The 27,898-nt window shown below is 38.8% G+C and overlaps 1 protein-coding gene across 1 annotated transcript in view; it reads left to right on the forward strand.

Moving 5' to 3' along the window:
• The window catches only part of ARHGAP21 (Rho GTPase activating protein 21), a 135,109-nt gene extending 107,596 nt beyond the window's left edge, over positions 1-27,513 (forward strand). Inside the window, 18 exon segments of the mRNA XM_040451194.1 lie at positions 2,043-2,219; positions 2,370-2,472; positions 7,266-7,302; positions 9,406-9,531; positions 10,889-11,173; positions 13,522-13,586; positions 13,666-13,802; positions 14,396-14,538; positions 15,353-15,508; positions 15,610-15,688; positions 16,379-16,452; positions 16,530-16,619; positions 19,341-19,466; positions 19,671-19,712; positions 20,033-20,138; positions 22,071-22,102; positions 24,963-26,594; positions 26,596-27,513. Coding sequence (XP_040307128.1) covers positions 2,043-2,219; positions 2,370-2,472; positions 7,266-7,302; positions 9,406-9,531; positions 10,889-11,173; positions 13,522-13,586; positions 13,666-13,802; positions 14,396-14,538; positions 15,353-15,508; positions 15,610-15,688; positions 16,379-16,452; positions 16,530-16,619; positions 19,341-19,466; positions 19,671-19,712; positions 20,033-20,138; positions 22,071-22,102; positions 24,963-26,594; positions 26,596-26,664 — 3,479 coding nt within the window. The 3' untranslated portion in view covers positions 26,665-27,513.
• The last annotated feature ends 385 nt before the right edge of the window (positions 27,514-27,898 follow it).

The following is a 27,898-nucleotide window of genomic DNA, read 5'->3' on the forward strand; positions in this document are numbered from 1 at the left end:
AAATGTGGGGTAATGTAATTTTGTGTATTTTAAAAGTATATCTGGCTTTTCTTTGACTATCTTTAACATAGTAGATCTGTTTATTCTAAAGAATGCAAAGACTAAAATGTGTGAGCACAGCGTTCTAACCTTCCAACTGGGCCTCCTCCACTCACCCTTGCTCCCAGACCGGCAGGGGTCTGTCCCAACCCTTTTTGCACAACATGCTTAAAACAGAGATTATTTCAACCCAGTGTAATGCAGAGATTTCCTCCAAAGTGTAGTCAGTGTAAATAGATTGAATGCATACCTCTAGGAAGTCCAGAGTCATAAAAAAAAAAAAATATATCACCTTTGAAATTTTGTTTAATGCTTAATCCATGAACATTTTGAATTTCATTTCATGTAATTTAGTTTTAAACAAATATTAAAATGTTTTAAGTTACTTTGCAAGGCATGAAATGGTCTTGAAAGATTTATCCCACGGCATCTCCTAGACACTCTTTGACACCTATATTTCACACCACTCTTGTCGATGTTTTTGCACAGAAATCTCTTCGGACTATTAGTACTTATCAGTCCTACATATGCCTGATCATTTCTAAAGAATACAGTATTTTCCCATTTATAACCATGTTTCTGAATCTATAACAGATTGGTGCCTTAAGCAGACCCCATAAGACTAACTTACTGTATAGATATGTATCATTTGAAAAGGTTGGTTAATTTGTGGTAATTTAAGTCATAATGACAGTTTTAAAGAATACTATAATCTGTAGTAAAATTAAATTTTATCTTTATTCAATTGATGTAAAAACCTGTTATCGCCTTCCTTTTGAAAAAAGAAAATTGTATGCCCACTAACATAAGATATTAAATCATCAAATACTTAGTAAGCTTGATTCATAGAGAAATTTTTAAAATGTTCTCTATTGCTAAGATATAAAGAGCTGCTTTTAAAGACATTGTAAAAACAGAAACTAAGCTCAAGGTAGTCAGAATTTATAGATTGCAGGTATACATGTTATAATTTTGTATCATTATTAGTCATCTTGATTAAAATGCCAATTATTAAAATGATAGAGCATTTTTAGAATTTGGTCAAAATTAAAATAGTTCGATCTTTTAAATCAAAAAATCAAAAACCCTGTTTCATCATTATAATATATTCTTTTTTAAATATTTTTTTTAATGTTTATTTATTTTGGAGAGGAGAGAGACAGACCATGAGCAGGGGAAGGTCAGAGAGAGAGGGAGACACAGAATCTGAAGCAGGCTCCAGGCTCTGAGCTGTCAGCACAGGGCCTGATGCAGGGCTTGAATTCACGAGCAGTGAAATCATGACCTGAGCCAAAGTCAGACCCGTAACCAACTAAGCCACCAAGGCGCCCCTATAATATATTCTTTATAGAGGGTTTTGTTAAGATTTTCTAAGACTGTAACTGTCCTTTCTCATTTTTCTCAAAAATTGAAGGTATACCTGTGTGTTTGTGCACAGGAAAATTTTCGGTATTGATACTCTTGAGAGTTAAGCCTTGGCCACATCACCTTGCTTAACTTCCTGAAATGATGGGTAATACATTTAAAATGGGAAAGTAATTCTTTTAGGGTAGTGTATGATTATCATTCTGCTTTTTAGGTTCAGGTTCTGAATACCTATGAACTTTGGTATCTTGATTGCCAGTTAATGAAAGTATTAATTGGTTGGTAGAAGAAGCAACTTATTTAATTTTTTGGACCACACTCTCAGAATTATTTGGAATTACTAGAGTAATTATAAGATTTTTATCAGACCAAGTATGTCATTTACTGGTGATTTAGTGGTTAAGTGTTAAAATCTGTATCTGGTTTTTCTTTAATAATAAATGCTGATTATTGATCATTAAGTCATTTAACATTCCAATATTTCCTTTCTTTTTATTTTCTTAAATTTTTGTTTTATAAAGTAACCTCTAAGCCCGGCATGGGGCTCGAACTCACAACCCTGAGTTCAGTAGTCACATGCTCCACCGACTGAGCCAGCCAGGCTCCCCTCCAATATTTATTTTCATTTTATCTTCTAGATGAACCAACGAGCCCCAGCATTGATCATGACCTTGCACACATCCCTGCTTCAGCTGTCATCTCAGCCTCCACTCCCCAGGCACCCCAGGCGCCCCAGGCACCCTCCATAGCAACGGTCCCGCCCAGTCTCACCACCTCGGCTCCTTTAATTCGCCGCCAGCTCTCCCATGATCAGGGTATGTTTCAGTGAGTGGCTGTGCAAACCATCTCTGCTTTCTCAGTTTTTCACTTAGAATGCTATGGCATACTGTGATCTGTGATCTCTTCTCTAATAAGAGGATCTGGAAACCACTTACAGATGTCTAAATGTTGGATTTTAATTACAGAATCTGTCGGCCCTCCCAGCCTAGATGCCCAGCCCAGCTCAAAGACTGAAAGATCAAAATCCTATGATGAGGGCCTGGATGATTACAGAGAAGATGCAAAATTGTAAGTCTCAAGCATATCATTTTAAGTATCTGTTTGTGGGTGTTCAGCATGATTGTGACATATAAATACTGAATTTTAATGATTTCCTTTATACTTTCTAACTTTATATAACATTAGAAATACAGATAAAAAATAAAGCAAAATTGTTATTCAGTAATATATTCAGTTGAGTTTTTAAAATTAATGTTTAAAAATCAGTAATACACAAACATAATACAAGCAAGATATGTATTAAACAATCACTGCTACTCTAGGCCTCTAGCCACCCAGTTCTCTTCTCAGACATGACTATGTTACTGTTTTCTTTTGTATTATTTCAGAGCTATTCTATGCATCAAATCACATACACATGTTTACATAGGCTCCTATGTGTGTGTGCACGTATCCTAATCACTTATAAAAACAAGTGATAGATGCTATACACACTGACCGTGGAGATCATCCAGTGCATACAATCCTGGCTCACTTCTTCATGATTGTTTCATTTTCCATTGAATGGCTGTACCAAAATCTATCTAACTGGTATTCTACATTCTATTAATAGACATTTAGATTGATTGAGCCTTCTGCTACTGCAAACAATACTTCAGTGACTATATTTGTACATAGTTCATTTAGTGTATAAGTGAATATGGTTGGAAGAGAGATTGTTACATCAAGGGATGTGTATTTTTTTTATATTAATATGCATCATGCATCGTCTGCTGCTCTCCATAAAGCTTGTACCAAATCACAATTCTACCAACAGAGTATAGAAGTCCCTCCTTCTCCTCACCAGCACAACATGTTACTTCACTTCTGATTTTTCTAAATCTGATGGTGTCATATTATAGTTTTTATTTGAAAATTTCTATTAAATTAATTCAACATCACTTCGTATATATTTAAGAGATATTTATATTTTCCTGTGAACTGCTTCTTCATATCCTCTGCCCATCTTCCTACTGGTTTTCCTGATTGGCTTCTGGAGGCTCTTTATATAAAGGAAACGCGCTCTCTTCTGAGATGTGTTGTTAAGTCTTTTCCCAATTCAGTGTTTTTCATCTGATTTTCTTAAGTTCTTTTTATTTAAACTCTGCAAAACTGTTAAACTTTTTCCTTGCAGTCACACTTAGGATTTTTTCTTTTTTATGGCCTTCGGATTTGAGGTCATACTGAAAAAGCCTTTCTCTCCTCCAGAATTACAACAAAATTCTTCCATGTTTGCCTCTCAGATTTATGTTTCTCTTTTTCTTTTGTGTATTTGCAACTTTGATTCATCTGGAATTTATTTTATTCCAATTAATGAGATAAAGGGCCAACTTTATATTTTCCAGTGTCTCTCAGTTGTCCCCAGAACAATGTTTTTCCCACTGATATTTCATCTTTATTATATATTAAATTATTATGTATATTTAGTTTTATTTTTAGCCTCCTTTCTGTTCAGTTGATTTATCTATCTACTCGTGTACACCAGATTCTGTTAATTGTGGTGGATTTATGTGGTGGTTTTATAATGTATTTATCATCTGGTAAGGCTATTCTCTCATTACGTTATGTTTTTCCAAATTCTCCTGGCTATTTTTGTTTATTTTACTATTTGAACTTTAAAGTCAATGTTCTAGTTCTTAAATTTTTATGGATATTTTTAATGGCACAGTGTTTAATTTCTAAGATTAACCTGAGGAACATTGACATTTTTATGATACTGAACCTTCGGTCAAAGAACAATTTGTCATTTTTTATCATAGTATTTTTGGAAAGATTCTCTGAGGCTTCCATTTGATTATTACTTATATTCCAATAAAGTCAGTTCTTCCTGGACCAACCACATGGGGGAAGTTTGTGTGAGATGTGGCCATGGCAGTGGTCCAGGCTAACAGGAAGTTTTCTAATGATGCAGAGTTGAATTCGTGACCTATTTTTGCCTTCACTTTTTCCTCCCTGAAAGATACCCTGCACCAACTACACACTGTTCCCTGCAGAGATGGCCAGATTGTGTGTTTCCTTCTTCGTTTTCATAAACCCTGATATTCGTGGTGACGAGCGAGGCTCCTGTCACCAGCTCTGGCACCCGGTTTCCCACGTTCCAAACAAGGGAAGGTTTTGATCTCTCAGTGAGCAGCGCACTGCAGTGTTGTCTGAAATACGCTGCTAGGGGTGTCCTCTCTTCCGGTATCCATTCTTTTCTTCACTGTGTTTAACCACCTATCTTCATGTATGTATATATTGTAGTTCAGAGTTACAGGTGTCTCCTGATACTAGTAGATGAAGTTTGCGTATCTATTTCTAGCGATCTTGTTCAGGGCGGTTTGAAAAGGAATGGGAGTGCCATCTTCAGTCCCATCTTACAATCAAATCCTTTTTTTTTTTTTTTTTTTTGTTTTTTGAAAATTTTTTATGTGCTATGCAATGTTCTGGGGCATATTACATATATTATCACTGATCTTTGTAACAGCTCTTTAAAGCAGATGCTATTGTCTCTCATTTATGATTTTTTAAATTTATTTTTATGTTTTTAGTATGAAATTTGTTACCAAATTGGTTTCCATACAACACCCAGTGCTCATCCCAACAGGTGCCCTCCACAATGCCCATCACCCACTTTCCCCTCCCTCTCACCCCCCATCAACCCTCAGTTTATTCTCAGTTTTTAAGAGTCTCTCATGGTTTGCCTCCTTCCCTCTCTGTAACTTTTTTTTCCCCACTTTCTCTCCCCTCGGTCTTCTGTTAAGTTTCTCAGGACCCACATATGAGTGAAAACATACGGTATCTGTCTTTCTCTGTGTGACTTATTTCACTTAGCATAACATTCTCCAGTTCCATCCACGTTGCTACAAAAGGCCATATTTCATTCTTTCTCATTGCCAACTGGTATTCCATTGTGTATATAAACCACAACTCCTTTATCCATTCATCAGTTGATGGACATTTAGGCTCTTTCCATAATTTGGCTATTGTCTGGAAAACCTCCAAAAGCATTGAGGTTAAAGAATACCCTACTAAAGAATGAATGGGTCAACCAGGCAGTTAGAGAAGAAATTTAAAAATATATGGAAACAAATGAAAATGAAAATACAACAATCCAAACACTTTGGGATGCAGCAAAGGCAGTCCTGAGAGGAAAATACATTGCAATCCAGGCCTATCTCAAGAAACAGGAAAAATCCCAAATACAAAATCTAACAGCACACCAAAAGGAAATAGAAGCAGAACAGCAAAGATACCCCAAACCCAGCAGAAGAAGAGAAATAATAAAGATCAGAGCAGAAATGAACAATATAGAATCTAAAAAACCTGTAGAGCAGATCAATGAAATCAAGAGTTGTTTTTTTGAAAAAATAAACAAAATTGATAAACCTCTAGCCAGGCTTCTCAAAAAGAAAAGGGAGAGGACCCAAATAGATAAAAATCATGAATGAAAATGGAATTATTACAACCAATCCCTCAGAAATGCAAGCAATTATCAGGGAATACTATGAAAAATTATATGCCAACAAACTGGACAACCTGGAAGAAATGGACAAATTCCTAAGCACCCACACACTTCCAAAACTCAAACAGGAAGAAATAGAAAATTTAAACAGATCCATAACCAGTGAAGAAATTGAATCAGTTATTAAAAATCTCCCAACAAATAAGAGTCCAGGGCCAGATGCCTTCCCTGGGGAATTCTACCAGACATTTAAAGCAGAGATAATACCTATCCTTCTCAAGCTGTTCCAAAAAATAGAAAGGGAAAGAAAACTTCCAGACTCCTTCTATGAAGCCAGCATTACTTTGATTCCCAAACTAGACAGAGACCCAGCAAAAAAAGAGAACTACAGGCCAATATCCCTGATGAATATGGATGCAAAAATTCTCAACAAGATACTAGCAAATCAATTCAACAGCATATAAAAAGAATTATTCACCATGATCAAGTGGGATTCATTCCTGGGCTGCAGGGCTGGTTCAATATTCGCAAATCCATCAATGTGATATATCACATTAATAAAAGAAAAGATAAGAACCATATGATCCTGTCAATTGATGCAGAGAAAGCATTTGACCAAATTCAGCATCCTTTCTTAATAAAACCCTTGAGAAAGTTGGGATAGAAGGAACATACTTAAACATCATAAAAGCCATTTATAAAAAGCCCACAACTAATATCATCCTCAATGGGGAAAAACTGAGAGCTTTCCCCCTGAGATCAGGAACACGACAGGGATGTCCACTCTCACCGCTGTTGTTTAGAATCCTAAATTTCTTAAAATTAATTTTGAATTAAAAAAAAACAGCAAAACAACTTTGTACCCTAAAGTGAAATTATTTTGAGTAGTTAAAGCACACCTATCTTTGGAAGCCCTAAGCCTTTTCACTGGCAGCCACTGGTCTCCGTATCAAAGCATCCCGAATGCGGTTGGCAGGAAGAATGGTCTCCCTGCCACATTATCAATCATTGTAACATTGTGGGAACCCTTAATAGAGCATTGCAACTATGGTTAACTGATAATTTATTCTAAAGCCCAGTGTTCAGCCCGAGTGGTTTTTTCTTTCATCTAAAAAGAAGGATAAACTCTCAAACTTTATGCAGAAACCATTTTAATTGACCAGATCCACTAAGAAAGCTTCTAGTGTAGAATCAAAAGTGTTAAGTATTTAGAAAATTAGCTGTTTGTCTCATTTGCATTGAACAGTGAGCATTTAACATGGTAATGATGAAACATCAGCTTATTATTGAAAACTAACTTGTGACACTCAATTTGTTTTTACATCTCTAAGGTGTTTTATGCATTTATGGCAAATATTTATACATTTCTTTCCGACAGGTCCTTTAAGCACGTTTCTAGCCTGAAGGGAATCAAGGTTGGTATTCAATATTTTTTAAATATCAGCAAATGATAAATGTTTCTGTTTACCTTAGCTTACTTTGGCTCTTCACAGGGAATTATTGCTATTATCCTATATTCTGTCCCTTTCAGGTGCATTTGGAAAATATTATTTATAAGGTGGTCTTTTCTAATTTCTAAACGTATTCATCAATATATATACTTCACACACACTGTGCCGATTTTTCTCACTCTTATCAGTTTACGGCCAAAAATCGAACTACCCAGCCACCCTGTATCTTGCCATATGCATATTTTTCTTTCCTCAAAATTATCGTTTCACTCCTACCCTCCGCTTTCCTCCGTACAGTTCACCCTGTCTTCTCTCGTCTACTCTCCCTTCCTACTTTGTTGACAACACACACAGAAGGCTGTTAGACAGGAATTTCCTTGTTTCACATTCTCCAGAAATCTCAGCCATCTTCATTTGCACCCATGGTTTCTGCCTTCGTTACTCTTAAGTATCTGTTTACTGGGAACATGATCCGGTTAAAAGCCTACATCCACATTTCTTTGGATTCTATCACTTTTCCCTTTCTCGAGATCGTTCTCTCCTCTGCAGAATCGCTCTTGCCAGTGGCTCATTCACCATCATATGAGCACGTTCTACTATTTGCTATATTTAAAAGACAAACAAACCTTCCTTGAATCTACATCCCCCTCTATTTCCTACTCATATTTTCTCTTCCACTGTTCACAGCCAAACTGCTTGAAAAAAATGGCCAGTCGGTCCACTTCCTCACGTCACATCTTTCTCACCCCACACATACCAGAATGACACTGCTCATGCCAAGATTACCAGTGATGTTCAAGGTCCCCAAACTAACGGTTATTTTCGATTTTTAACTTCTTTGACCTTCCAGTAGTATCCAACACCATTTCCCGCTGCCTTTCTAAAACGCTTTCTTCTGCTGGTTTCCATTTCTGCCTCTGCCATTCTAACATTTAAAATGTTGGAGTGTCTAGAACTGGTTCTGACCCCTCTTTCATCTCTATCTGCCCTCATTGCCAACATGATCTTTTCCAGAGATCTCCCACAGTTTATACTGCTAGCGTTGGCCTCTTCCCCAAGCTGCAGCTCATGTAGGCTGCTACCCTTTTGACATCTTTATTTGGGTGTTTAATAAGCAATCAAGGTTTAGTGGCCAAATAGATCTGGGTTATACCCCAGACATGTTTATCCAGTTTTCCCCATCCCACTAGGTCCACTTCACCCAGTTTTCAAGCCCCCAAACTGGGAGTTAGCCTTGTTGCTTCTTTTTCACCCTCCCCCATATCAAGTGTTATTCACTGTACCTCCAGAACACGCCCTGAAGCGATAATGATGAATGTACATTCATTAGCTATACATTCTCCCTGAACTGTTCTTTTTCCTGACCTATCATGGATGGCCCCTTTCCTCCATATTTCATCTTAAATATTCTTCCTTCAGTAGGCCTTGAACTTATAGCCGCTACTCAGTCATTTGTTACAACATCTCAGTTTTCCTTTCCCAAATGGTACTAATCACAATCTGATCATTTTCTTGTTTTTACTTTTTATTCTGACTTATCTTTGCTCACGAAAATGTGAGCTCTCAAGAGCAGGAACATTATACTGTTTCTGTTATTTTTTTTAAAGATGAAAAACTTCCTACAGATGACCTTTAAAAAATGATGGCAGTCAATTCACAATTCACGTGTTTTGGGTTTTTTTTTTGCAACAAGACCAGAACATTTTCTAACGGAATTGATAAAGTTGGTATTCTTCAAAAATAACCATTCATTTTGGAACGTTAAAGATTTTTTTCAGGGGCGCCTGGGTGGCTCAGCCAGTTAAGTTTCTGACTTAGGCTCAAGGCCATGATCTCATGGTTCATGAGTTCAAGCCCTGCCTCGGGCTCTGTGCTGTCAGCATAGACCCCGCTTCAGATCTCTTTCTCTCTCTGCCCCTTCCCCACTCACATGGCTGGCTCTCCCTCTCTCTCTTTCTCCCAAAAATAAACAATAAAAAAGGGTTGTTTTCAGTAAAGCAATTTCCATGTGCAAATATTTATAAAGGAAAAGGATATTTTACTCTATTTTCTTGACCTTCTCTGTAGATCACAGACAGCCAGAAGTCATCGGAAGACTCTGGGTCCAGGAAAGATTCTTCCTCAGAGGTTTTCAGTGATGCTGCAAAGGAAGGATGGCTCCATTTCCGACCACTTGTCACCGATAAGGGCAAGGTGGTATGTTTTCTCAGCTACTGCGAGTGTATGGAATGCAGCCCCTGTGAAGTAACACATAAAGTCTGTGCAGATGAGACGGCAAATTATCCAGAATAAAGAGTAGGAAACATCACATATAAATATCTTTTTCCAGGTGCCTGGGCGGCTCGGCCAGTTAAGCGTCCAACTCTTGATTCGAGCTCAGGGCATGATCTCGAAGTTCATGGGATTCTCTGTTTCTCTCTGTGTGTCTCTCTTTCTCTCTGTCTCTCTCTGTCCTGCTCCCACTCATCTATGAACTCGCAAAAATAAATAAATAAGCATTTAAGAAAAATAAAATTCTGTCACTTTTTTATAAAAAATAGTTTCTTACATAAAGGAAAAAGTCACTTAAAAAAATTCTAATCATTGATTTAATTTTGTATATTTTTGTCCTGTGTATCAACTGCAAATGGAGTATACTGTCTTATATTTTGCCAGCATAAAAGAGAAATGAAGTTATTCAAGAAGGAACTCCGCTTTTCTTATTAGTTTATTAGCCATAGATTTTCAGAGTCCTCCTTGACGGAGTGACAGTTCTCCATATTAATAATTTTAAATATTTTATTTAGCTTTCCCATTTTATTCTTTTAAATTGCTTTTATAATTTCCTTGTTTCACTTTATTTTATAAATATTGAGTTATATAAATGAGTATCACAAAATCTATATGCTTCATTAAGCAGATTTCAATACAATAAAACCTTTGCCATAAATTTCTTACAATATTTGGGCAGATTATTTATAAAAAAATTTTAATACTGTCAAAAGAGTTTAATTTTTAAGAAAAACCCACCTTGGGTATGGATATTGTTGCTTGACCGCATAAAGTTGATCAGTCTTGTTAACTTAATTCATTCCTTGTACATGCTGTTTTTAAGCATTATTTGTCATTTGCATGAGCTGGGACTTTGTCGTCAGCCTTACTTTCACTCAAAAGACTTTTCTGACTGATTTTTTTCTTACTTTTTGTTCTCTTACCATTTTTATATATTTTACGTATTTTGCTACTCTTGTTTTACCTTGCTTTGTTCAATGTATCTTGATTACTTTGTTCATGAATGGTAAAATAGTTTTTTTCCTCCGACCAGAATTAAAGTTGACATTTCACTGTCCTTGATTTTGTCATGAATACCTTGCCTAGCTTGGTTTACCCTCCGCACAATTTGCCAATCCTCTCCTGGCCAACGCATACGATCGTGAATCAGACACCTGCTAGACTTGGTGTCCATTTGTGTGTTAACAGTATTGCTTGGTTGATCTGTCACTAAGTGTTGATCCTGTCACTAAGACTGTGCCACGCATTAAGTATTCCTGAACTGTTCCATGTTTTCCAGCGAGTTGGTGGAAGTATTCGGCCGTGGAAACAGATGTATGTTGTGCTTCGGGGCCATTCGCTGTACTTGTACAAAGATAAAAGGGAACAGATGACTCCATCTGAAGAAGAACAGCCCATCAGCGTCAATGCTTGCTTAATAGACATCTCGTACAGCGAGACCAAGAGGAAAAATGTGTTTCGACTCACCACATCAGACTGCGAGTGCCTTTTCCAGGCCGAGGACAGAGACGACATGCTAGCGTGGATCAAGACCATCCAGGAGAGCAGCAACCTCAATGAGGAGGTGTGTGTTCAGAGGGGTGCTTGTAAAACCAGATTCTTTTGTGACATTTTTCTTAGGAAGACTGAAAGGATCTGATACATCATTTGAAAAGAAGTTATAAGGGGGGCGCTGAGTGGTTCAGTTGGTTGAGCGCCAGCTTCAGCTCAGGTCACGATCTCGCGGTTTGTGAGTTCGAGCCCCACATTGGACTCTGTGCTGACCGCTTGGAGCCTGTTTCGGATTCTGTGTGTGTGTCTCTGTCTCTGTCTGCCCCTCTCCCCCTTGCTCTGTCTCTCAAAAATAAACATTAAAAACAAGTTATAATATGCTATTTTTGCTTGAAAAATTGATCAAAAGGAAAACTCACGTGTCCCCCCTACTCAATATTATTTTGAAAATCTCCATTACTGAACTACAAAAACAGATAATTCCTATATTTTGCCTACTTTCTTAGAAGCAAGGTCAGGAAATCCTAGGTCCTAGTCCTGGTCGTTACTAAGTAATTCCAGCTCTGGCTCCTTATCTCAAAAACAGGATTACTGTGAGGCTTACGTTATAGTGAAAATACTTGTCAAAACAAATTACTGTATAAATGCAAAGCGATACTGATAGGAGGATTTTTGTTAATGGAAATATAAATTCAGTCAAGAATATAATAGAGCCTGCTAGAATTTAGTCATTGGTTTTCAAGAAAACTTGCATTGTCAGAAGTCACGGGATAAGCTTGTTTTTCTTTTCAATAAGAAATATTTAGGGACTTGAGGGTTTCTGGCTCACAACCAGCAAGATATTTTTTACAACAGGAATTTCATTCATAAAGGTAGTGTTTTCAGGGTACATAATTATAAACCTGACAGTGCACATTCGGTGATGATTAAATCTATAACTTTTGCTCAAGAGTATCTTCTCATATCATTAACACAGTGTTTCTTACACATTGTTCTCACCTTTTGTGCTCATTGTTAGGGCACACACAAAGAAAGCACAACGTTCTTTTCCCTTAACTCACGGTGCACAGGGACACCCAGATTAACTGTAAAGTTATGTTCTCTAATGTCATTTCCATTACATCAATTCAGATTCTGAAAAAAGGTCTTAGGTCTTGGGAAAAAGTCTGTGCTTTTCTCTCTGATAGTTTACACCCTACCGTCTTTGTAGTTAAAAATTAACACCAGATCCGTTTCAATACAACCTTTGTTTTACACCACCACTGTAAAGCATCAGACTTGAAGTTTTTCAGAGTAAACAGGGAGAGTAAGAACTTTTTACATGAATAAATTTCAGCAACCATATGAATGTGTCATCACCGTTTTATAAACAAGGACACTGGCAAAGAGAGGTTAAGTAATTTCCTCCAGGTTACACAGCTGGTAAGTGTCAGGGCCAGAATTTAAACCCAGGCGATCTTACTGTCGATCTTAACTGTGTGATCTCTCAGCTGCTTGGTAGGAAGAGTATTTGAAGTCGAGATTGTTTGACTCCAAAGTATATTTGTAAATTGAATTGTTCATTCTAGTCAAAATGAGACTAATAAAAAAATGGGGATACATGTCGATGTATAATTGGAATCAGTAGAAAACAATCATCACTTCATGGTCAAATCTGAGTTTACCATATAGCATATTATAAAAGTTAATCAGTTGAACTTGAAAAGCCCAGTTTTGTGCTTTTCTCTTCGGATAATCTAAGTGCCATTTCTGACACTAAGTCACCCCCAGTCTCGATGTTTCTATGATTCATCATTAACAAATTTTGACAGTATTTTTCTATCCTTTATCCAACTGTTTTTTTTTTTTTAAAGTTTATTTATTTTTGAGAGAGAAAGAGAGCAGGGGAGGGGCAGAGAGGGAGGGAGATACAGAATCTGAAACAGGCTCCAGGCTCTGAGCTGTCAGCACAGAGCCCGACACGGGGCCCGAACCCACAAACCGTGAGATCATGACCTGAGCCGAAGTTGGACGCTCAACCAACCGAGCCACCCAGGCGCCCCCACAACTGTATTATTTTGAAATGCTGATCATTCTTTCTGGTGTTAGAGGAAAAAAATGACTCTCTGCTTTCTGCCATTGATAAAAAATGTCAGATCGAAAAGTTTGAACACCTGCTGCTTGCTGGGTTTAGTCTAGGTATCGTAGGAGTACAGAAAAGAAACAGAAAGCTCTTTTGGCAGTGGGTGGGAGGTATTTGGATCATTTATTGCAAAGTGATGTTGGGTGATGTTGAACAGAGGTTTCAAAACAAGCCCACTGAGAATATAGGGTTTGTTTTACTAAGCAATGTAGTACAATAAAGAGCTTCAAAAAATAAGTAGAGATCCCCACTTAAGTTTAGAATTGATTTTCTAATCTTACCTCCTGTTCGTTCTGTAGGACACTGGAGTGACTAACAGGGATCTAATTAGTCGAAGAATAAAAGAATATAACAGTCTGATGAGGTGAGAATCCCACCATGCCTACAAGTTATTTTGGATGTAAAATACATAACTGTTAAGAAGTGTTCGTTTCTTTCAGCAGCAAAGCAGAACAGTTGCCAAAAACACCTCGCCAGAGTCTCAGCATCCGGCAGACTCTGCTTGGTGCTAAATCAGAGCCAAAGACTCAAAGTCCACACTCTCCCAAGGAAGAGTCAGAAAGGAAACTTCTCAGTAAAGGTACTGATGTTAACATTTCTGGAGAAATTTGACAAATACAGTGGTTTAAGATTGGGATTTTAAAGGTATTTCATGTTTCTCTGTACCATTTCTGCTGACCTCAGCCCAGTGTGAGCTAGCTCAAAGGTCACCTTGGACCTGGTCTAGGCTAATGGGCCCTTTCCCTTAAGATGAGTCTTTGTCTTGTAGTAGATGAAGTGAAGGAAAATATAACACATACATCTACGTAAAAGACACTGCAAATGTGATTAATGCAGAGGACACAGGCACTGTCATTGTCAGATAAAACCATCATGTTTCCTTTTGCTAAAATCTCACTATCAAGAAGTCACATTGATCCTATTTTCCTGACTGTTTTAAAGAAAACTGCAGGTTGTAAAAGGGTGGAGAAGCGGAACAGATTCTGATTAAATTACATAGAAGGTTAGAAGGAGTGCTATGTTAGGAAGAGAAGAGAATATAATATTTTTGATAAATATAGGAGATATTATTTATAGGACAGGACTCTGAGTTATAGAAATATTGATAAACGACATGATTTAACCGTCCTTGTTTTCATTTTTTTCTTATGTCTTTTTCTTGCATAACAAAAGATGATACCAGTCCCCCAAAAGACAAAGGCACGTGGAGAAAAGGCATTCCAAGTATTATGAGAAAGACGTTTGAAAAAAAGCCTACTGCTACAGGAACGTTCGGTGTCAGACTAGACGACTGCCCACCCGCACACACCAATCGGGTATGAGATCCCAGCTACCTGGATTTCCTACAGTCGCTAGTTCAATTATAGTCATTGTAGGACCTGAGTGCACAGCCAGTCAGATAACAGAGAGTGTGTGTCAGTCTGCCCAGCATGTTCCTCCTCCTAGCAGACCCAGCTTCCCTGAGCATTGCCGACCTCTCAGGGTGTGCTGAGTAATTTTATCTGTAAACGCATTTTTTTCTAACATATTCACTCTGAAATTGAATCATGATGCGTCCATTAGGAATGTATCTGAAATGTATCTGAAATGGTAAGAGTTCATTTTCAAATCCTGTGTGTTTCTGCTTTTAGCATCTTAAAAGAAGGATGAGAACAAGAACCTGATTAAGAAAGTAATAATAAATGTAAATGTGCGTGTGTGTGTGTGTGTGTGTGCACGCGCGTGTGTGTATACGGCGTCCATGTTAGGATTTGTGTCATGAGTTGACTGATGTTGTTCTCTCCCCCTCTTCTTTTTTTGACTTTGTTCCCCTTTATCCACCTGAGTCATGCCCACATTCTCAGTACTGCAGACTTTCCTCATTTCCTCTTCAGACCTTCATCTCCCTGGGGACCCTCCTCTCTCTGTCTTGACCTAGTTGTTCTCTTCCCACTGTCCCAAATCTCTCTTGCTGCTTTGATCTATTCCTGGTTCTGCCATGTCTGCATTCTTCATTTTCTCTCTATCAAACAACAGTGATTGATGTTTTTCCTCTTGGATGGAAAGGGCCTTTTAGCTACGATATACATCTACTAACAAATATGAACATTTGTGCTGTATTAAATAAAATATTTATTTCTTGTTTTGCAGTATATTCCATTAATAGTTGACATATGTTGCAAATTAGTTGAAGAAAGAGGTCTTGAATATACAGGTATTTACAGAGTTCCTGGAAATAATGCAGCCATCTCAAGTATGCAGGAGGAGCTCAACAAGGGAATGGCGGATATTGATATACAAGATGATGTAAGTGTGTTTATATCTGTTTGATACCTGACCTGTTTTTTTTTTCCCCCTTTGGTAGCACTGACAACAAAAATGCCACATTTCTATTTTTGCACCCCCAGAAATGGCGAGATTTGAATGTGATAAGCAGTCTACTAAAATCCTTCTTCAGAAAACTCCCTGAGCCTCTCTTCACGAATGGTGAGTGAACTCCCACACAAAAGATACCAGTTGAAATAGTTTAAAATGACATTGTTGGAAAGCCGGAGAATATTAAATTGAACCTGGAGAAAATATTTTGTTAAAGGAAGCAGGAGATTTTATTTACTTGTTACTTCTGTATAAAGCATAATTATGGCTATTTTCTTTAAAATTATAGCTATTTTTTGTCATTCAGATTGGTTTTTCCTCCTGATAAATTTCAGTGAAAAAGTTAATAAAATTATGTAGGTTTAATAAAACATATCTTATCCCGTTCACGCATGTTTACTTCTCAGATTAAAAATGTATTGTCCTCTGTCAAAATTTTCAGACATACTACGGTACAATTAGTAGAAAAACATTTTTTCTGTTAAGCCAAATATTTGACTTATTAAGGCACTGTTCTCTATGTTGTGGTTGGGGGGAAAAAAGAATGGACAGACTACAAATAGAGGACAGTACCTTCAGAGAACTCACATTTTAGGGAATTTTATTTGATGATAAATCTTGGAGGATCGTTAAAAACAGTAGCAGGTTTGGACTTATATTTCAAAGGCTATTTGGGGTCATTCCTACATTTTAAATGTGTGTGTGGTGTTTTGAAGTTGAACCTCAGAGGAAATCCAGATTATAACTCACCTAAGCAATTTAAGATAAATTTCTTTTTATTGTTCTTATTGTTGTCGTCAGATAAATATGCCGACTTCATTGAGGCCAACCGTAAAGAAGATCCTCTAGACCGTCTGAAAACATTAAAAAGACTAGTAGGTATTATTTTCTATTTTTGGAGATACAACTGAAATTCAACCTTTAAATCCACCATGAAACTAATATGTTTCAGATCCACGACTTGCCCGAACATCATTACGAAACTCTTAAGTTCCTTTCTGCTCATCTGAAGACAGTGGCAGAAAATTCAGAAAAAAATAAGGTGAGTAAAGTACATATGGAAGAGGTATACTTTCAGTGGCTTTAGTTGAAAAGATAAGTTTCATTGCTTCACGTCTGTCAAAAACGGGGTTACAATTCAGCAAAGGCTCTGAAATCCTGTTGGCCGGTGAGCCCCCGTAAAGATCACCCTTAAAAGGAAAAGATCCCAAAATATCAGTTGTCACCATTTGAAAAACACATTTCTTTTCACATTTATCCAGCAAGAAAAATTTTAAATAAGTCAAAACCTTCTTTTATTTTTCAGCTGTGTATCAGTATTTTGGATAGGCACCATTTGTGACACTTTTGCGTGCTACAATGATCAAGATGTACCAAGTGGTGTATACAGCAAAACTGACCTGTTCTTGGTTTGTTTTGTGTTAAGCAGATAAGACCTTCCTGTTTGCTTGTTTAAACAACACCATCGCATTCCCTTTATCAAACACACCAAGATTAGTTACCCTTCGAAATGATCTGATACTCAGTTTGTGTTCAGTTTTTCCTGATTGGTTTCAAGAAATGTCTTTGTACACCTGTTTGTTTAAATCATTATCTGAAGTTCCACACATTGTGTTTGGTTGATACCGTTGTAGTCTTCATTCATCATTTTTATCCGTCACTGGTGATTGTTGCCTAAACCCATTATATCATTAGAGGTTGCAAAATGATGGTTTTCTAAAGCTCAGCATTACTGACAAATATTTAAATGAAGTCATTTTGGCTTCTGGAGAAGAAAAACACAGAATACCACAAGCTCAGGACACTGCTGTCCCCCTTTTCTAAGGGTTATGCCTGCTTAAGGTAGAGAAAAGCATCGATTCAGTCAGTTTAGTGTCTGTGGTGTTCTGGAAGACAGTTGCTCACAGCTGTAGTAAGGCTGGAGTGTGAGAACAGTGTCAAGCCCTTTCCCTGCAGATTGAGCAGTTTATAAGCAGTGTTATGATAGCCTTCAGGCTCTCAATTTCCTCAGTAGTGATAGGGCTAAAAAAGGAAAAAGGAAAAAACAAGAGAGAGATTGACTGTACTGTTTCCAGAAGTTCATCCAGTAGAATCCAAAGAGTTCTCGATACAATCATAGCTGACGTATTTTCTAATTATTTCAGCATTCCCCAAAGTGCATTACATCATTGATCAGTTCATCACTTTTGCTGGTATTAGAAGCACTGGAAAAGTAGCGGTTGATGGTCTAATCAGTGTAGAAAGCACTGAATTAAACACTTAACAACACTTAACTTTCTTTACTGTAGACTTTTTTTAGTGGTTTTAATATGTTAACTAACACTGTGACTCTTGAAGAAGTGGCTAAGGCATTTCATTTCCCTGACTTATTTGATGACACTTCTGGAACATCTTTCAAAAAATACAGAATTTGCCTTAAATAATGAATGACTAAACTGCGAACTACTTGTGCTATTAGTCTTATGGAGGAGCCAGCTAGAAGTATATACCCACATAATAAATACGACTCTATACCAGAAATAATAATGTGCGTTACCATTAGTCTACAAATTTAAGTGAATCTAGCAAAAATTTTGCATGAGACCTTTGAGATGGACTTTATTTTGTGAGCCACTTTCACCAGTACAGATGGAGGAATAAGAGGACAACATCTCCCGGAGGGAAAGTAAGAAACAGGCCTGTGAGCCCAGTTCAAGTCAGCCTTTCCTGTTGTCAGATTTTCTTTCCACCAAGTCAGCTTTCTATGAAAATACTGACTTTGATCGCAATTTCTACTTATATCTCTGCAGTAAGCACAATGTAATAATGCATGTGTTATGGTAGTTAACATATTTGATGCATAAAAATTACTTCAGAACAGGAAGTCTGCGTTTTCCACTTTGCACCATACCTAAAATGTGTGTATGCACGCGTGTGGGCATGCGCCTGGCTCTCCCAAAATAGTATAGCAGTGGGGCCCCCGAACCAGTTTGACTCTTTGAGTACTACAGTGATTTTTTTTGAACCTCCTGGTATGTTTTCAGGGTTGGTTAAAGCTATTTGACATTTTAATCAAATCCTAAATTCAAAATATGACACCAGACACTGTAAGATATAACAAAGGGAAACAAAGGATCTATACATTTGATAACTATGTAATGAAACAAGGAATACAAAATATTGTGGAAATGAATGTTCAAACATAAAAGCATGTCCTGTCGAGGTGTTCAGATTGGCACAAGGATAAGCGGACAGCTTTGTTTTCGTTGAAGTAAAAATTGGTCAGAAAAGAGTATTTCTGGACTTAAGGTTTTTAAATATTTGCATTTTTGATGTACTACAGGGACAAATTTGGGAAACGTTACGTGTCTCTGAGCACCTTTTCCAGTTTTTCATTTTTGAGGGGAGAGGGTTGCCCTCTTCTTTCGTGAATGTTTTTTTCCTTTGATTTTCATATTTTTGTCAGTGAATGTAGCTGTCATAATACTAGTTTTGAACCAGATCAATCGCTTGCAATCAAAGACTTCATTGAAAAAATGAATGCCAATTAAGCATAGTACGTGTCATTAAAGCAGGAAAAAGAAGTTAGGTGTAGATTAGCTTATAGAAAGCCTAACTAGGAAGCATTTTTTTTTTTTTACACACAATCAATCAACCATTCTTCTTTGAGTTCTTTTTCATCAAAAGAACCTTTCAGAAATAAAATGCCAAACACGCAATGGGAATTTAAGCCTACTTTCTTAAGAGAAATTCTGATATCTTTCAATAACATCCTTTGTTCCAGATGGAACCCAGAAACCTAGCAATAGTGTTTGGCCCAACTCTTGTGAGAACATCTGAAGATAACATGACCCACATGGTCACTCACATGCCAGACCAGTACAAGATCGTAGAGACGCTTATCCAGCACGTAAGTTCAGGCTTCGTCTCCTCAAGAAAATCCTTTTGTTGTAAGCAGCTGATGTTTGGTAGGACAGAATTTGATTATAATTTTTTTTTTTTTTTTTTTACTGAGAAAATTACCTTTTTCTTTTCCTATATTATTCTCCAAAATATAGATCTATGTACGGGGTTATTTCATTTCTCTTTTCACCTTTTTTATTTTAACTTTCAGCATGACTGGTTTTTCACAGAAGAAGGTGCTGAAGAGCCTCTTGTAAGTATTGTCCGTCAGCATTTGTACTGACTTGTTTTCATTTGGGACACCAGATCCCGATGCCACACAACAGTGTCACCTTCCTGCTTTGTATGCTATTGTCTGCTTTGCACCCCGGAAGCAGGTCTATAGCTCCTCAGTTTCTGGTCTAATGAAAATACAAGTATGATGCTTATTTTGTAGTTAATCAACTATGTGTAAACGGTGTAAAAAGTTAAGCACATGTGCTCCACTCAGTAATGTGTCTTTTGCTAAATGTTGTTTGACTTTTAAATTATCTTTGAAGAGATGATGAAGAGATGTTTGTTTATTAACCATAGACAACAGTGCAGGAGGAAAACACAGTAGAGTCCCAGCCAGTGCCAAACATAGATCATTTACTCACCAACATTGGAAGGACAGGAGTCTCCCCTGGAGATGTATCAGGTAACTTTTGCCTGGGCAGTGTTGATCTCTAGGCTAAAAGCTAAATTCTTAATAACATGAAAGAACAAATCAATCACAAGTAACAATTCACTGTGATTTTTTTTTCCTTTTCCTCTTCTTCTCCTTTATTTTTCTTTCCTTTATACTAATAAAAAAACGTAATCTTCCTTTTCTGATTGATCTTAATTATCTTCCAGTGACTATAATGCCATTGGCAGTGCATGGAATTGTAATGCTTGTCCGAATGGAAATAGGAGGGAAATGAGCATGCAAACCACTGTTTTGTTCTTTTTTTTTTAATTCACAGTTTCCATGTAATAGTCATCACAAGGTAAAACAGATATATGCTACTGAATATGTGGTTGCTGTGATGGCAGAAAGTATGATCTGGACTGTATATAAGTAGTTCTTATTCTTGAGCTAGACATTCTGTTTGAAAGCAGCCAGCGAAATATGTTGAACTGCTAAGTGGGCACCATTTTCATAAATGCAGTATATTACTTGTCACTAGAGATGTCACAATAAAAAAGTCAATCTATTTGACGTTTTCTTCTGTTTTTCTCTTGCCGCCCTAATGTCTGGTTAAGTAGTGGTTTTCCTAGGCTCTTTTGCTGACAATTTTCGCCTGCCAAACTGTTGCACTAAATCTAGCATGTTGTTTCACACGCTGTTCTCCCTTTGTCTCTAGTTCTTGTTTGAGTCCTAAAGGGTTTTTTCAGCACTTACTGACACAGGCAAATCTATACTGATGTTGAACAGGCGAAGTGGGAGGAGTCTATCACACGGTAATGTCGCTAGTGGATTCTGTGGTGGCCCTGATGGACAGCTGGAGCTGTAGGAAGAAGGAGGATTGCTGTCCACACTGTAGCTGCCTTGTCTGCAGAAACCCCCGATTCTTGTAAATGCAAACCTGGTTGATCTGTGGTGTAAATTTTCTCTTCAAGATTATTGTAAACAGATCAATACTACTCTCTTAAAAGTTTTTCTGCTGTTTCTTGTTATTTCTGAAGCAGACCGTGAGGAGAAATAGCATGGTATGGTCCACCAGTTCTTAAAGTCATAAAGCATTTAGCCATGTGTTCAAAGGGGCGTGGCATGGGGCTCAGCTCATTAATTTTGAAAATCAATTTCCCTCAAGTTGAAAGACAAAAATTGCACAATTGGTACTCTCCTGAATAGCGCTAGCCCCTTCCTACCCTCTTTCTAATTGTATAATCTGAGTTTTTGCCAGACAGTGAAAATTATGGTCTCCATTTTTCCATTTCCATAATAGCATTTGTGATAGATAATTACAAAACTGGTAGCAATTTGACCAAACTAGTCAAAAGGATCCCTGACTGCACAGATGTGAGCCTGGGGTCTAAAGCACAAAGATCAGCATTATTTACAAACCAAAGTGACCTGGAAGCAGGGTTACCTAATGCATCCATATGCATGCAGTACATGCTTATAAAATTGAAGTCTGACGGTCTGACAAAAATCAACATAAGCACACCGAGTATGAGTGTCTCAATTTGCAGCGAGGCCAGCTGACAGTCTTGAAAGTTCTACATTGTGTATCAGTTTCAGATACAGGATGTGGTACATAGTACAATTCTTACAAAGGTCTTCCAGCTTCTTTATTGCTAGATTTACTCGTTAGAAATTTGATTAAACACTAGCGCTTCTGTTCTTGTCTAGTCCAGGGCTCCTTTGCCATTCCTATCATCGAGCTGACTCTGCCTTCAATTCACAGCATCCTTTCATGGCGGTGGCTTTCTGTGGTGCAGCTTGCATCTTTGTGAGCTCTGACTATCCACTGTGTTCTCTTGTTCTGTTTGAGTTCTGCTTTCACATTTTGTTCTGTGCCTGTCTTTCCATAAGTTTTGCATTGTCCGTTGAAAGCAGTACACATTGGCTGATACTGACCGTGTTTTATTTAACTTCTCACAGATTCAGCTACTAGTGACTCAACAAAATCTAAGGTAAATTGTTTCGTACAGTTTTGGGGAGGAGTTGCCTTGTGGCTGATTTTTGGTTGGCGGGGGTGGGGTGGGGTGGGGAGAGTTGCCTTGTGGCTGATTATTGTGATTAGTATACAAATGCATCCCTTTCTGCGTTTCCGGACACAGACCGACAAAGTCTTTTAAAGGGAAGAATGGATTCTTAGAATATGGTAGAATACTGGATTTTGAGTTGGAATGTTGGGTTTCTCTCAGCATAGTTTAGCCTAATACAGAGGAGTAGACACTTTTTCATTTTTAAACATGACAATTTTCTAACATACACAAAAGCAGAGAGGATAGTATAACGAGTCCCCATGCAACCATTATCCATTCTCAACAATTAACACGTGGCTGGCCATCTTGTTTCATGTGCATTTCACCCACTTCCCTCCTCCTGGACTATTCTGAAGCAAGTTCAAGCATCGTATTTCATCTGTAAATATTTCAGTAGTAATATAGGTTTTGTTACTATTACACATTCTTCTGAGTGATACATATTTCATAAGAAAATATATATTCTCGGCTCCTTTCAGCAAACTCAGTATTTTTGCATAATTTGTATGCCATTGACAACACTGCCAAACTATACAACATTTTGAGTAGTTTTGGGAAGTTTTTTATTAGTTCGCTTTGTCTAAACCTTGCTCTGCTGAGACAGTAGCAACTAGAATTGTCAAGAAACTTCCTAAAACATTGTTCTATTCAGAAATGAGATGAGAGATTTATATATCGTGTTTAAATTCCATAATGGGGCTGTGTATGATTAAATTATAATTCTTGCCAGGAATTTTACAAAATATTCCAGTCATATCACACCATTTGCTATAACTTATGTTGTGATTTTTACTGGCTTTTGGCCCCAGCTTTTTATTTTGAAAAATTTTAAACCTAGAGAAAAGTTACCAGAAAAATAGCGCCCACACCTTTTGCCTTAGATTCATCATTTGGTAAATCTTGATATACATGGGGGGGTCGATCATTTGAGAGTTACATATAGACACGATAACACTTTATCCCTAAATGCTTCAGCATCCATCCCCAAACAACAGGGCATTGTCCTGTAAAATTACAGGGTAATCGTAATACCCAGGTACTTGGCATGAGTACACAGCATTATTATTTCTAATGTAGAGTTTTTATACAAATTTTCCATGTTGTCCCAATGATGTAAATTGTTTTTTATTTCCCTATACAGGATGCAATGAAGGATCACTCCTTGCATTTTATTGTCATGTTTCTTTAGGCTTCTTTGATCTAGGACGGTTTCCTTTTTGTTTTGTTTGTTTTGTTTTGTTGGTTTTTTTTGCCAGAGGATTTCAGATTTAGATTTGGATGTTATATTTGAGATTTCAGAGTTACTTGAAATCTCTCCTTCCCTCTTACTAGGTGCATATTTCTTAATCTGTTGTTATAACAGCTTTTCCATGTTAACAATGGTGGTAGTTGTATTCTGCCTGTAATACGGTGGATATACAAGTAGTATGATTCTTTGTAGCAGTTTTTCAATTGTAAAATAACCACAGCCAAATTATTTGCTCCAACACGTATATGGTCACAGAATCATAGGATTTTGAAGGGGACCCTAGGAAATCTTAATGTAATCTAATTTTGTCTTGGTTAAATAAACAACGAAATTGAGATGTTGGAAAGTAAAACACTTGCTCAGTGTTCTGTGCGGCAAGCCAGAGGAAGGAAGGTCAGGCTTGATTCAGAGTCCAACTGCAACCATTCTCCACTACAATCTTCAGCAGAAGGTGTTAAAATGTAGATAACCAATTAGAAGGATCCTGGATAACCGGGCATTCCTTTCCAACCCATAAAAACAAAGTTCTCTTAACCTGTGATTTTATTGTGGTGAATGCGTTTTCATACAACAGCCTAAATGTTTACTTTTTTTTTTTTACGACTTTGATACTGTAGTTTTAGTTTGTGTCAGATCTTTATGACAATAGAGAAACACACTTTCTGCTTCTATTACTCAGCATACTTCCTGCCTTCCTGCTTGTCTTCCACGTTTGTGATCAAGTGTTTCTTGACCCCCTCGCCCACCACTACCCGTGACTTAGCAGATAGGCATTATGAACAAACTAATTAAATAGTTGTCGTCAAGACCTTATTGAGCATAGCTAAGGAAACCAGTAGCCTGCACTACAGCTTTAGCAATGATGGTGCTTCTATGGTAAGGATTTAAGATCTGTAACTGACCTTACATTATTTGAATTGTCTGGTGTTGTTGTTACCTTGAGATAAATGAGACATTACCTACCTGATTTGCCCAGGCAAGTCTGAAGACCCAGTCTGGCTGAACTAATGGAAGACCAAAGGGTTCCCTTAATGAGCTTCTCTGATACCAGATGTGTATCATATGGCGTCTGTAATTAGAACACTGAAGTCAGTCATACAATTTTAGTAACCCATGGCAGAATATTATATGCAACTCTGTCAAAATATTAACTCTCAAACCTGTGTTCCAGATTAAGGAACATGAAGTAGGTCCAGCATTGCACAAGCAGGGGCAGTCGGTTGGTGCAGGGAAACTAACAAGAATAGGAGCGCTAGGTAGCTCTAAGCACGAACTATTTCCCTGTGAAAGACGGATGTATGTGCGCTGTGACTTGCCAGATAAATACCACCAGTTACCAAGACATGGAACTGGTCATAAAGAAAGAAAAATGTCTCTTGGGGCCAGGTCACACGGAGGCACAAAACCCCACACTCTGTAGTGTGCGTAGAGCTTCCGTAGAGCTAACTCGGTAAGAAACGTTTGGGGGAAGGCCTCTTCAGGCGAGCTCCGTGGCGTCCTTGTGTTGAAAGCCTCGTTTCTCTGATTGCCTCTCAGGGCTCGTGGGGATCTGGAAGAGACCAGTACAGCAGGGAACTGCTCGTGTCCTCCATATTCGCGGCCGCTAGTCGCAAGAGGAAAAAGCCCAAAGAAAAGGCACAGCCCAGCAGCTCAGAAGACGAACTGGACAGTGTGTTTTTTAAGAAAGAGAGCACAGAACAGTGTCACAATGACCTTAAAGAGGAGTCCAAAAAAGAGAGTGAGGCATTGTGCAGAAAGCAAAGGCTCGTCCTTTCCAAAGAAAACAGCGCCAAGAAGGACAGCGGTGCCCCAAAAGATGAAAAGACGCCCCCGCGGCAGGAGAGCGCGCCGTCGGAAGAACCCTCACCCCCGCACAGCTCGAGGCACAGCAAGTCTCCGACGCTGAGCGGCCGCTTCCCCTTGCTGAGAGACAGCTCCAGATCCCCGGCCGCGCACAAGTCGTCCCCCCACTTGGAAGAGCCGGGGTCCGACTCTGGCCCTCTGCCCAGCACTTCCTCGCAGGCTTCTCCGGCCAGGCCTCCCACCAAGACGTCCACCAGCCCGGAAAGCAAACGCAGCGAGGTTCTGGCCACCGCGGGCACCGCCACCTCCGACTGTTCCGCCGCGCCACCCACCGCGTACCCGGCCAGCCTGGACTGCAGCCGGCTGAGCCCCGACGTGCGCTCCGTGGCCGAGAGCAAGGGGGATGAGGCGGACGACGAGCGCAGCGAGCTCATCAGCGAGGGGCGGCCGGTCGAGACGGACAGCGAGAGTGACTTCCCCGTGTTCCCCGCGGCCCTGGCCCCGGACAGGCTCTTCCGGGGAAAGCTGCAGGAGGCCGGGAAGGCGAGCCGGAGGAACTCGGAAGGCAGCGAGGTCAGCTGCACGGAGGGAAGTCTGACACCGAGCCTGGACAGCCGAAGGCAGCTCTTCAGCTCCCACAAGCTGATCGAGTGCGACACCCTGTCCAGGAAGAAATCGGCGCGGTTCAAGTCCGACAGCGGCAGCCTCGGGGATGCCAAGAGCGACCGAGAAGCCCCTGCCATAACCCGGGTGTTTGACGTCATGAAGAAAGGAAAGTCGACGGGCAGTTTACTGACACCGACCCGAAGTGAATCCGAAAAACAGGAGCCCACTTGGAAGACCAAGATAGCAGATCGGTTAAAACTGAGACCCCGGGCGCCGGCCGACGACATGTTCGGAGTAGGAAACCAAAAAGCGAGCGCCGAGGCGGCCAAGAGGAAAAACATCAAACGGCGGCACACGCTAGGAGGGCACAGAGATGCCGCCGAGATCAGTGTTTTGAATTTTTGGAAGGCGCACGAGCAGGGTGCGGAGAGGGAATCCGAACTTTCAGCTGTGAATCGGTTAAAGCCCAAGTGCTCAGCCCAGGACCTCTCCATCTCAGACTGGCTGGCCAGGGAGCGCCTGCGCACCAGCGCCTCCGACCTCAGCAGAGGGGAGACCGGGGGCCCCCAGCCCGAGAGCTCGCGCGCCTTGGAAGGAGCCACGGCCCACGCACCTTTGTCCTCCCAGGCCGACGCGGGCGGCCCTCCCGGTACCTTGGCTTCAACCAACAGGCCCCTTCTTTCCAGCCCACCCCAGCCACCTGACCAAATAAATGGAGAAAGCTTCCAGAACATGAGCCAACACGCTAGTTCTGCAGCATTATAATGCCCAGCCTCCTCGACTGTCTGAAACCCCCGGCGATAAAGCACAGTTGCATCCCTGTCTTTAAACTGGGGTATGTCCTCCATAGCAAATAAAAAAAGCTACTGTTACACGTTCCAGTAACTCTGTAAATATTTTCTTGTACCAGAATTGTTATTATGCAGCCTTCATTTGGGCTGGTTTCATCATTTTGCACTGTGGAATAGCTTTACAGTGCATTACTACAGCCAGAAGAACATATATATATATATATATATATATATATTATATATATATATATATATATATACATATATATATATATATATATATATATATATAGGATAGTTGTATACAAATGAGCAAGGTATTTGTTGCAACTTACTACATAGTGTATACCCAAGATTACTGAAGAAAATAGCTGGCATTATTAGTATGCAGCAAATTTGTTCTTTTGGTTTCATCACTAACAAAAGTGCCTCATCATAAAAATCCATTTGGTTATTAGGGTGCCATATTGTTAAAATTAGATAACTTACATTGAATAAATGAACGCATTTTATTGGTAACAAAGTTCATTACATTTACCAGTTTTAACACAGGTGGATACGGAACTTCCATTCTTTAGTCATTCCAGGTGGATCTCTGAGTTTTATATTCAAACTTTTAATACAGTTTTTGAGTTTTGTGTGACTTGAATTTTTAATCTTTCTGTAAAATACGTAACTTAAATGAACATATTATATGTGTATCTTTTCTTCAGATACCAGATTTGATATAAATGTTGTAACATAGGTGTGTAGATAGTGACCTGGACGGAACTGGCTTCTTTATCGAGAAGAATATAATTCTGCATGAGGACTTAATGAATCCAAACCTGTGTCATGCCTGTGTGCATACCCAATTAAACACTGGAAATAAAAATTGTTTTGGTGAACTTTGCATGGCTTGAAACTTATTCTAATATATTTTTAAATGTCTTCCACTTATAACTGCCTTAATTGGTCCTGACTTTAAGAAAATCACTGCTCTCTTTTATATAGTCCATCTCTCCTCTCTTCTGCTGTGTTGGACAGGGATCTCTTATAAATGTTTACATTGGCCTAACCTCCCTTCTGCACACAGATAATATTTAGCTTTTCTAGCTAAAGTAACATGTTGTGTTTACCTTTTGTTGGAGATAATGAATGAAAAGGGCATGTGTTTGGGAATCAGACCAACTCTGTACTTCCTAGATATGTAAACTTGGACAAATTATGTAACTCCTCTGAATTTATCCCCTCAGATAAATAATGATAATAGTATCCATTATAAGGGTTATT

This window comes from Herpailurus yagouaroundi, unplaced genomic scaffold (assembly GCF_014898765.1).
Source record: "Herpailurus yagouaroundi ecotype Mexico unplaced genomic scaffold, PumYag 203, whole genome shotgun sequence".
Taxonomy (NCBI): Eukaryota; Metazoa; Chordata; class Mammalia; order Carnivora; family Felidae; genus Herpailurus; species Herpailurus yagouaroundi.